Here is a 12,031-nt window from a genome sequence, read left to right as displayed (position 1 = left end):
TTATACTATTTTGCTATGTTCAAGAGCTTCTCCTAGCTCTTAGCCAGTCCCTAGTCATGCAAGTTGCCCTGAACCCTCTCTTTAACCACTTTTAGTGCTTCCCTTTGCTTCCTTGGTGAATCCTAGAGTTTTCTTCCAGACAATCTGTTCAAAATGGAGAATCTGGCTACTATTCTGGTTCTGCTCTGTGGAGGAGGCCCATACTTCCTGTGTCTAGTTGGCCATCTTGATCCATCTCCTGTGTGAACATATGTTTTCAGTTCTTTTGGGTGTATATCTAGGGGTGGAATTGCTGGGTTACATGGTAACTTATGTTTAGCATTTTAAGGAACTAAAACTATTTCCTAAAGTGATGGCTCCATTTTACATTCCTGCCAACAATGTATGAGGACTCCAATTTTCCCACATCCTCACCCACACTTACTACTGTCTGTCTTTTTAATTTTAGCCACCTGGTGGGAGTTAAGTGGTATCTGTTTATGGTTTGAGCTTGTATTTCCCTAATGAGTAATGATGTTAAACATTTTTCCTTATGCTTATTGATTAAAGCTTGTTTTTGATATCTGCACACAGCTTGAGCCAAAAAAGTGTAATTATCTTCAGATGTTTTGAATATTTTCCTCTTTTTTTTATATTTTTCTCTTTTTTGAGACTGTTTTGTAGAGGAAAAAGGGGTTGTGCTGACCAATATTTAAGTCAGTTATAATATTAATCCAACATGTTTGCTTTCCATTTCATGAAAGAGTATTGGGAATACTTGTAGTGACTTCTTGGAGTCCATGGAGGAAAACTAATTCTTGCTTAAAGATCTATAATTTTAGAAGAGTAAATTATAAAGTAAGTAAAGTTTGCTTAATTTTGATGCTCCTAGATAGTCATTGTATGCTTTTCTTCTTCCCTTTGGAAACATTTTCTTTTTTTTTCAATTCCTTATAATGCCATACTTTTTATAGGGTCCTTTCTCAAGCTTGCTTTCAGGACAGGAAAGGATAGGAAGTGAAACATAAACATTAGAGAGTATGTAGTGGTAAAAGAAATCTCCTTGGGTATTTTTTTCCAAGATTATTCTCAGGGAAAGAAGAAATAAAGGACTGAAGTTCTTAGTGAGAAATTAGAGCAATATCAGGAGTTTGAGATTTTCTTTGGGTAACCTCTCTAATATTTGAGGTCCTCTCGGGTGCATGATTGAACACCACACTGAGTAATTAATGATGATAACAGATCGCACCCCCCATAGGCTGAGACGTTTCCATTAGTGCCATCAAGATCTGTCTCAGGATGGATCAGCTCTATTATCATTCTTAAGATGATTCCTGGAAGCTTCCAGTTCATATCATCGCAACAATCGGTCTAAGGAAAAAAAAAAAGAGGGAGATTGCTTTCTTGATACCCCAAACCAAAATCCTGAAACTGGGTTTTCCTGGACCTGGTTGGCCTGACCTAAAACACACAACTTTCTCTGAATCAATGACTAGCCAGTATGGTAGAACTTCCACTGGTTTAGTCCAGTACAAGTGGTCCCCTGCTTGTTCCTATGGGGGAGTCACTTCACTGTGTGGCCAGTTGGTAATGATTGCTTTCTGATCAAAACCATAGAACACAGGCAGATTTCTTCTCTCAAAGGGCAGTTCTGAGAAGAGCATTAAGAAGTCACCCAAAGCAGTGATTCTCAAACTTAAAGGTGTGTATCCTGCCATTATAGTTTAGTTGTTTGTTTGGTTGTTTATCCCACCATTATAGTTTAGAAGAAGATATTTGTCTTGTTTCACAGGTTTTGCCCTAGGATGATTATCCCCTGAGCCACACCTTGGGCTCACTGTACAAGATACACATAGTATTTGGATGAGATTGTGGTCTTACGTTGATGTTGGAGTGCATTAAGACGTTTGGAAATGTTGGGATGATGTGAATATATTTTGCACACAAGAAGGACATGAACATGGGGGGCCAGAGGGTGGACTGTTAAGGGGTTGAATTATGGCTCTTGTATGTTGGAGTCCTAAACTCAAATATCTCAGAATGTGAATTTATTAAGAGATGGGGTTGTTAGAGATTTAACTAACATATGGTGGGCCTCTCATCCATTATGCTAGTATCCTTATAAAAGGGGGAAGTTGAGATACAGAGACATGCACACAGGAGAAATACCATGTAAATAATGGAGTTATGCAGCTACAAACCAAGTAACCACCAGAAGCTAAGGCAGAGGTCTGGACCAGTTTCTTCCCTAGTGTCTTCAAAGAGAGCATGGCTTTGCAGCAACAAAGAACTACACTTCAAATTGATTAGACAACAAAAATGTATTATCTCAGAGTTCTGGAGACTAGAAGTCTAAAATCAAAATGTCCACAAGGCCATGCTTTAGGACCACACTATTGAATGTTCTTTCCTTGATTTTAACAGAATTTATTGTGATTGCTGTTTTTTTTTTTTTTTTTAAATAGAAGAAACAAAAGCATCTGAAGATGATGAAATGGAGAAGCTGTACAAATCATTAGAGCAAGCTAGTTTGTCTCCTCTTGGGGACCGACGACCTTCAACCAAAAAGGAGTTGAGAAAGTCCTTTGTTAAGCGTTGCAAAAATCCATCCATAAATGAGAAACTCCACAAAATCCGAACTTTGAATAGCACATTAAAGGTAACAAAGTTTCAGACTGGATGTAGTCTATGGATGTGGGGTGAAAAACAATGATGGGTCCTGCAGAGAGATGCATGTTAACCACAGCATGATTGTGTGGGTAAAGTGAATAAAATCTTTATAGGGTGAGATGACCTTGGCATTCTTAAAGCACTAGGACGTTCACACAGTAGCATCCAAGGCAGTTTTTTACAATGGGACTTGATTTTTACATTTACTCCAAAATAATATTTCAGATTTTAAAACTCTTAGATGGCAAGGGTCACGTATAAATTGTTTTTGTACCTAGCATAGCACCTAGCTCAATAAACGCTGACAATAGTAGAAATAAGACCTTGATTTTTTTTTCCTGATTCATTCAAGGGTGCCATTCTTCTGTATTATATCCAAAAGAAATATTAAACACTTCAGATACAGCAAAGACTTAGTGATTGTCAGCTATAGGCACTGCAGCTAAGGAATGCCACTGGAGCCTGGCAGGGGAAGAAGTATATACTTTGTGGTAATAGATCAGCAGATGTTTTCACAATGGGAATGACGGACCATGTACAGGACGTACCGAAGCTATTTTCAGGGCCTCACATAACTGAAATGGTTCTTCATAACAATAGCGTTCTGCTTTCACATTTAGATATAGCATGAACAGGAGGAGGCCGGGATACTTTGCAAAACAGTCCTGAATTAGCAGAAGATTCATAGATTCTGGAAAGCCTCGGCAGATCCTATAATTTAATTCTATTTTGTACATGACCTTTTACATTAACAATTTGAGTCCCTTCCCAGGAAGAAATGTCAGCAATCAAAAGAACAAGGCTACAAAGACAGACTGAGTGGCTTAGTCAGACATCCTGGTTAGTCAGTGGAAGATGTAAGCACCCTAAAAGTCTGCAAAAATGAGGCTGGAAAGAAAAAGTGTAGTTTAATTATATAAAGAAAAAACAAATTCCATGTGGTCCTATTAACCTTAGGGGATAGGAGGACATACTGATAGAGGAATTGGCCTTGTTGAAGAATGAAAACAAAAACAAAGCATAGCAACTTATTCAATGAAGACAGATAACTTGGCACATGTGTGTTTATTCAGGGTGAAAGGCTACAGTGATTTTTTTAAAACTGTTTTTAAAATTCAAAGCTGTCAAGAGAGTGATTGTCTTTGAGGAAGACAGGAGATCGAGACAGGGCGGGGGCACAGGTAGCTTCCGAGTTCTGAGTGTGGGCAGTTTTCTGACCTCAGCGATGGTTACGTGGAAGTGTTCATTTTGTGATAATGAAGCACAAACGTTTCTTCTGCTAGTGCACTCTTTCCTGTGCATGTTACCTTACAATAACAATATTTATTCAATAGAAAAAACTTCAAATCTTGAGTGCGGACAAGAATAGGTAACAGAGTTTCATGCAGAAACAAGGAAACTGTTTTAATAGTAATGTTTACCTTAGCAATAGCCATATTCTATAAATAAAGAAAAATGCCTATGCTGGGATTACATTGGAACAGATGCTCCCCAGAGAAATTCTAGGAAGTCGAGCAAACTATTATGTCATATGCTAACTCTAGATCAGCGGTTCTCAACCTGTGGGGCACGACCCTTTTGTAACAATGAAAATACGGCATTAGGAAGGTTGAGAACCACTGATCTGGATGTTTAGGAAGTTTCTGACAGCTCAGCATTCACTAAATTTTTGGCTAACTCTGTTTTAATTTGAAAATAAATGATTAGTGGATCTGGCTGAAACTCTCTCAGAGTTACTTTGGCTTATGTCAAAAGAGAAATGAACTCTACACTCCTCCTAACTGCTCTTGTAGGGCACATTTTTGTTAACGCATAAGGCCTGAGTGAAGCCATAATCTGAATATTCAGAGTAAAAATTGAAAGTACAGCATTCTCGCTTTCACTATAATTTTGGAACCTATGCCAAAATTTGCTTGCCTTCCAGAAAGCAAGGCAGAAGCTGTGGAAATTGTTCAAAGCTTTCCAGAATCCTCCTGGAGAAGCGGAGCCATCGCGTGAGGCTCTGAGCCCCGGGCTGCCTGGTCTAGGAGGGAGCTTGGACGGCTTTGTTATTTCCTTAATTTCCTTCCTCTATATTCTCGTCTACATTTCTTTCCCCTTTTATCCATAAAAGAACTAACATGGGTTTGAACCAAATGATAAGAAACTTAAATTTTTTAGAGCCAAAAACCATGTGAGAAATGTTAGCTTAATGCCCAAAGTTGAAGAGACCCTTTTCTAAAAACCTTCTTCATGTTTTAAAAAGTGGTTAATTCACTTTTGCGTTTTAAAAATGCATTTCCAAAATTTTTGTTGATCTTCAAAGGTCTTAGGTTTTTTTCAAGAAAATATCAGGATCTTCGTCTTAAGCATATGCCTAGATTTCTTTAGAACCAGATAAAACTCCTTAAATAACTTCATATTAATAGCACTACGGTGAGGATGAAAACTTGTTTTATGGAAAAGATTTTTTTTTTTTTGAAGCTTAGAATTTGAGAACTCAGAGAAAGAAACGTGCCTCTGCCTGACTGCCTGTAAACAACTCCTCTCATCACCCACTTAATCTTCTTTTCTTCTGCTTCAGGGTCCCGGTCCAGCTCTGTGTTATCCCTCTTTGCTCATTTTCCTAGTGCACTATTTTTTTTTTCCTTCCTGGAAGGAAGTTCTCCCATCTCTCTGTATCTATTATCCATCTCTCTTTCTATCTTCCTATCTATGTCTGTATAGTTTTTGTTTAGTTATGGAGGGGCTTTCCTCAGACTCTAAATTGGGCTCATGATGCAAAAGAGATTAAAAAGTAAAGAGGTAATCAATTCATTCACTCCTTCCTTATTTCATGTATTCATTTCCTCAAAAAGCATTTAGCATAAGTCTACCATGCATCAGGCATTCTTTCAGACATGTGGTGGCTGTCGCAGTGGGGATACCAGACAAAAAGGACTGCCATTATGAAGCTTATATTTTAGGAGGGGAATAAACAAACATAATTATTAATTTTTCAGTATAATAAGTGATGATAGACTTATAAATGCTAAATATAGATAGGTAGAAAGATGGATGATAGAGATTAGAAAAGTACAGTAATAGGGAATATTTACAGATTGATTTTTTAGAAAAGAGATGAAAGCCCTCTTTGAAAGATGGAATTTTTGTGAAATCTGAAAAATGTAAAGGAATGAGTCTTTTTTTTTTTTTTTTTGACCTCTTGAGACAGGGTCTCCCTCTATTGCCCAGGCTCACTGCCCCTTCAAACTCATTGATGAAAGCAATCATCCTGCCTTGGGCCTCCACACCCCACTTTATTTATTTATTTTTGTATGTTGCTCAGGCTGGTGCCCTAACCACTGAGCCCAGCCAAGAATATACTGTTTTGATGGAAGTTTATAAGTCTCTTCTTTCAATATGGTCAAGGGAATGCTTATATATACAATTATAAGTTTCAGGAAGAATAATGCTCACACCAAGATAGAATTATCAGTGTGGTGAAGAATAACAGATTGATCAGAGATAAGCAACGTAGAAAGACCCTGGCTATATGTCTTCCACTAACTCTAGGGTAGGACTCTAAACATTTTTATGGCAAGTGTATGTAAACAGATGCCCTACCATATCTCTTAGGTTGGTGTGGGGATTAGAATATTAATGTGCAAAAATGCTTCAATAATTTTATGATTAATGTGTTTGTATATTTTTAAAATGGTGGTTGAAGGTAGTTCATTGAAATTAAGATACTCACAATGGCTCCCTTCCCCTCGTCTTTTTGTACTTGCACAGTGTAAAGAACACGATTTGGCCATGATTAACCAGTTGCTGGACGATCCGAAGCTGACGGCCAGGAAGTACAGAGAGTGGAAGGTCATGAACACACTGCTGATTCAGGACATCTATCAGCAGCAGCTGGCCATGCCTGCGCCTGAAGACACCCCCCAGGAACTCGAGAAACCACCTTCTTCAGCCTGTTGCTGAAAATTCTCTTTCAGAAGAAGCCAGGATTTTCTTCTATTACATTTTACCACAAGCAACTCTTGAAGATGCTGCAAGAGCTCACATTTTTTCCTTAAAAGGAAAACTGAAACCCTGGCCCTCAAGCATCCACTCCCCCCTCTAAAGATGCAACTTAGCTGAAGACAGTGACCAAATACAGCAGGACTCCTCATTCCGATAGAAATACATCTGTCAAAACTGGAATGATGGAGTTCAGCCGAACAGGATATTTTGTGTGTGTTCGTACTGGGAGTGCTCAGAGTGATGCTAGGCTCTGGGTGGGATGTGAGAAATACATCTTCTGTTCCTGGCTTTCATGAGAATTACAATCATCTATGGACGAAAAACAAGCTTTACCAGGGATAATTATTCATAGAAACATTCTGTTTTCCAAAAGAAGAATGTAGATATTCCACCTGCTGGGTAGATGAGTGCCCCAAATAGTTTTTTGAGTGGAGGACTATTTTCCACAGCAGCAAGTGGAGCAAGACAAAGGTGGTATTGTGGAACAAATATTTCTTGCTTTTGGTAGAAAATGATGGTGACTTTTCCACTTGTGGAGAAAATACTTCATAGACAGTGGTGTGTGGGAGAGCTGAAGGAGGAAGGGTGTTCTACGTTCCACTCACTCAAAGGACAGCTTGGCATTTTCACACTTCATCCAGGATGGGCAATCTGATTAATGTCTCCTTTCCTCATAACAGCCAGAGAAAACTGTCTCATCACAGAGACCTCTACTCCCTCCTAGCTTCCCTACCCACCCGTAGGAGATAGTAATGAACCAGCAAGGAATGGTAGCTGCTTTTGTCCTTGGCTGTGGTGCCTAATTACAGTATGGTTTTATATCCACGTTTCCTGGGATTAACATTGACAAGATGATTTTGGCATCTGAATTGTTTTAATATCTTTACTCAAAAAACCCCAAACAAACAAATAAACAAAAAAACCCAAAAACAAAAACCCCCCACCAAAACCCTAACACAAAAACTTCATGAAACAAAAGTGTTATAACGTAATTGTTTTATTTTTATATGTTTATGTGTAGATTTGTGTGCCGTGTGAATAGCTAACTATATTTGTTATTTAAATATATTTATAGACATTCAAATTACTAGTCTTTTAAAAGATGAGATACTATCATATGTTTTGCTCAGTGTATACTTGAAGTTTATACTTTTTGCTTGAGAAAAATTGAAATACTGTTGATTCATGGGAGCTAGGATGTTGCACTATAATGTACAAAAAATGCTCAGGAAATCTCGTGGGGAAAATATTGGGGTGTATATTTGTAATTTTTCATTTTCTTCTTCTACCCTCTGTCCCCAACTCTCTGAGTTCTTATATCTCTGTTCTATGGTAAGTCACTCTCTTATTTTAGGTTATACCTTCTTATAAATAAACTTTAAGCTTTATGCCATTTATGCCTAAAAGCATCACCCCAAATGAAATAAAACTGTCATCTTTGATTGAAGACAAGTAGAAATTTGGCGGTGTGGTTAAAGAAAGGCCATAGAGAAAAGATATAAAAGTCTTCACTTACTCATCACCGTGAATGGTGTCTTTCTCACCAGGAGAATAACCACCGCCCACCAGGAACCTTTTTTTTTTTTTTTTGGCCCTACCTGCCCCCAACAAATTTGTTGATATGACACATTTTGTTTTATGCCTTCAGAGTGTGGCATGATATTCAACTGGAAATAACCCCTGAACTGTATCTGCAAACTAAGTGGAAATAGTCAAACATTTCTCCAAGCTTTACTAAGATGTCTTAATACTCTGTAAACAAAATACAACCTTAGCATTATGAAAGAAAAAAAACAGGAAGCAAGTTGTAGTCCCAGAAGCTTCTCTGAGATAAAAGGCAGTGTCAGTCCATTTGGCCCAGCATACATCCCTCTTACACAACGGAAGCTAATGGCAGGTGAATCTGACTTGTAGTGAGTTGAGAGTCGGCATCTGAGAATAGTAACATTCTGGCTCGCAGATTGCGCCCTGATGCTTTGATTTGAGAAGACAGTGCTCTTGCCTCTTTACTCTGGAAATTATCATTGCTTCTTTCTGTGATTAGCCACCAGGAGAAGGTTGATTGTTTAAGATTCACAATGTAAAGAGTGTTGAGGGAATGAGGAATAGTATAGTGGAAATAACAGCATGATACCAGTCGCCTCTCCACCTGTTTTTCTTTGGTTTGCAGCATCAGCCTGTACACTTCCAAAGAGTTTTTCCTAAATTGAGCTCCACAGGCTTTTGATCAGGACATGTAAATACATCTGAATGCTTTTCTTTGGCTACTTTAATTGACCTTTTAGTGTAAACTTCTTTAGTACCATTCAAATTTAAAGGTAGAAAAGAATCATGAGATAACCAAGTCTTAAAGTTATTTTTCGAAGACACTTCAATCTAGAAGTTTTTCTGCTTTGATTATTAAAGCTTACTTTGCAATCTCCCGAAATGAAAGCTAGACTGACCTGCACAATTTTGCACCCTGCCCTTCTGGACGCAAGTTGCTTGCTCATTTTTGTGTTCCTCTCTGTAAATCCCTTGCTCTGGACCAGGTTGTTCTAGGATGCAGTGGGCAGCATCTGTGAGTTCTCAACTTCAGCTGGGGCTGGAAGAGGAGGGTAGAGGGACAGAGAGGAGTGAGAGGAAGAGTGACATAAAGTATGGGAGGCCATGGGCTGGCCTCTCTTGACCCCAAGTTACTTCCTGGTCTAAAGGATATTGGGAAAATGGGGTTACTTCCATTTATTGCCTGCTAGTCATCTCTGAAATGGACTTGGGGTAGTATCAAGGAGTGTCAGGGGAGACTTCTGACATGGATAGCTGAAGGGTCTGTGGAATGACACAGAACCATGGCTACTCAGGAAGGAAGGGGAGAACCTCTTGCATAAGTAGATCTAAAGCTGTGGCACCCGTTAAGCATTAGGGTCTAGAGAAGACGCCTCTTTGTGGAAGGGACCTTTTCTCTCCATTGTTAGCCTGTAGACCCAAACTGGAGCCCTATGTGATTCCTTCCCTAGTCAATATGTTGCAAATACACACTGAGTCTGAGGGTCTGTTCTACATCTGAAGGGCATCCGCTGCTTTTAAGAATCTTTAGTTTTTGCACAACAGCTCAAATCTCAGAAAAAATCAAAGGCCTAGAAAGAATCCTGACGTATAGGATTTCAAAGACTCCAGAAAGCCTGAGATTGTGTTTAGAGTCACATTTCAATGTGAAGCTCATGCCTTATATTTACATAGCACTTTGTAGTTCGCCAATTGGTGTGTTTCAGAGCCCCACCCCTGCCCCGCCTGCTGCCCCTTGGTCTTTGTGGGGAGATTGTGGATTTTCATTACAGTGAAGTGCCTGGCCCAGAGCCCACGTGGGGAAGCCTAAACTGAAGCCTGAGTCTCAGGACTCAGCCCCAGCCTCGACTGCTCCCTTGTGAAGTTGTTGTCAGGGCAGAACCCTTAGGGAGTCGCTAAGTGACTTGGAGGATGTGCTCCATCACATAGGGCTCAGCTCACAGGGGGCCATCATGGTTTTTTTGCTAAGTTATCCAGTGGGACCCAGAGGGGCCTGTGTCCTTTGAGTACGAGTCTTTCACTAAAAGCCCTGCAGAGACCTGCTCATGGACTATCTGCAAGTTGGAACTTAACCTGATGCTTTTGTGCTTCCTTTATTTCCCTCTGTAAATTATAATATTTGTTAGGTGCTGTGAGATCCTTGGATGAAAGAGTTATATTTAAAGACACAGAGAGGGTTTATTTTCTCAGCTGTCAGAGACCCAACTTAGTGATTGTTGTTAGTCCCTGGACTTTTTCTCCCAATTTCTTCTCATGTAATTATAATAACTTCATCAGGTAGCCTTTAAGTCACAAACAATATCACAGAGATGAAACAGATTAAAAGAAATATATTTTTAAATTATTTTGAGGAGAGTTGCTGTATAACTTTAAGCCATATTTAAATTCATGGACACACAGCTCTTTGTAAGAAAAGACAATATACCAGTATTTTGATATAACTACACAGGTACGTCAAGGAGGTTCATAACCAGCCTATCTATTTTATATGGAAAAGCTGTCATCTCCAAATGAAGTTTTAGGATGCATTTTTCTCCCTCACTCTAATAGAGTATGATGTTTGATTGAGGTCTTGCAATTTATTTCTCTTCCAATTTTTAGCATATTTATCTCCCAAGACAAAAATCAAGTCCCCAAACTGGGGGGTGTTGACTGCACAGCCTAGGGTTTTGAAGTATGTAATTTTATTTTTTTTAAAAGCCCCTTGACCTAGAGTTTTTACAGCCCACTTGAAATGGACTGGGGAGGGGGGACAATTTCACCCTTTGGGGAAAGCTGCTTTGTCCTTGACTGAGATACTGGGTGGCCACGTGTTTGTGGATGTTTTGAGACAGGAATTGATTTCCTTCCCATTTTTTGTACCTCTTTACTCTTTTCCATATGACCACAGCGCCACACGGAAAACATTAAAAATGGATTCCCCATAAAACTATGTCTTCACATGTGTCTTGCTGTGAGGAGACTTAACTGCTCTGTATTGATATGTCTGTACCTTCAGTGCACAGGGGAAGCATGCCCCACATTAAATAGCCCCTGGTAAAAACCAGGATTGATAATCACCACATACTTTAATGTTCTTGCATGCATGGACTTTTTAGCACTGCATGGTGTTTGGGGGCAAGATGTTAATGTAGAAATGATGATCTTAAATTTTGCTGTGCTCTCATTCTTTGTCAACGACCCCTTTGACTGAATCGAAAAAAAAAAAAAAGCATGGCTCATTTCTTCTGCTCTGTTTTTGAGGTTGACGTCTAAGATGAAAATAAAAATAATTAAAAGTATGTATCTAGTAAAATGACATGGAAAAAAAAATCGAAATAGGCCACGGGTGTTCATTTTCTGCCCTGCAGTGTTGCTCCCTCAGAGAAAAAAAATCCTCTGCCTGGTAAGTGTTTTTAAATGGCGGCTCGTTCATCTTCTGCAAAGGTTGTAGTGCCCTCTGGTGGCATTTCCTAAGACATCTTGTATTTATTTTTAAATAAAAGATCTAATTACATTGGGGAGTGTATTTCAGCAATAACTGATGTGGTCTTCTCCAGTGGTTCACAGTTGACAGGCTTATCGGTACAATGATATCTAGGTTTTTCAAAAATTTCCATTGGACCACACAATTTGACTTGTCTATCATTGCTAAGCATCCATAGATGGTTAGCAAAATTTAGAGAAATTTAAAACTCTGCACTTTGTAAGAGTTACAACCTGTGACATACAAGTTCCTTAAAATACATTAAAAACTTCTGTGAAAATGAAGAAAGAATATACTAAGATAGCCTAATAAATTGCCTTTCCTTTGGGTCCATTGACCAGAGGAGGTAGCCTGTATTTGAACTTGACTCACCTGCCTGATGTA

General features: G+C 39.0%; 1 protein-coding gene across 1 annotated transcript in view; it reads left to right on the top strand.

Moving 5' to 3' along the window:
* Positions 1–11,830, top strand: part of IPCEF1 (interaction protein for cytohesin exchange factors 1) — a 181,770-nt gene extending 169,940 nt beyond the window's left edge. The window contains exons 12-13 of the mRNA XM_053591327.1: positions 2,445–2,638; positions 6,403–11,830. Coding sequence (XP_053447302.1) covers positions 2,445–2,638; positions 6,403–6,594 — 386 coding nt within the window. The 3' untranslated portion in view covers positions 6,595–11,830. The remainder of the gene's footprint in view (positions 1–2,444; positions 2,639–6,402) is intronic.
* Positions 11,831–12,031: the final 201 nt, after the last annotated feature.

The sequence above is a fragment of the Nycticebus coucang genome, chromosome 5 (assembly GCF_027406575.1).
Source record: "Nycticebus coucang isolate mNycCou1 chromosome 5, mNycCou1.pri, whole genome shotgun sequence".
Classification (NCBI taxonomy): domain Eukaryota; kingdom Metazoa; phylum Chordata; class Mammalia; order Primates; family Lorisidae; genus Nycticebus; species Nycticebus coucang.
Note: the sequence above shows the minus strand (reverse complement) of the source record. Positions and strands in the feature narration are given on the sequence as shown.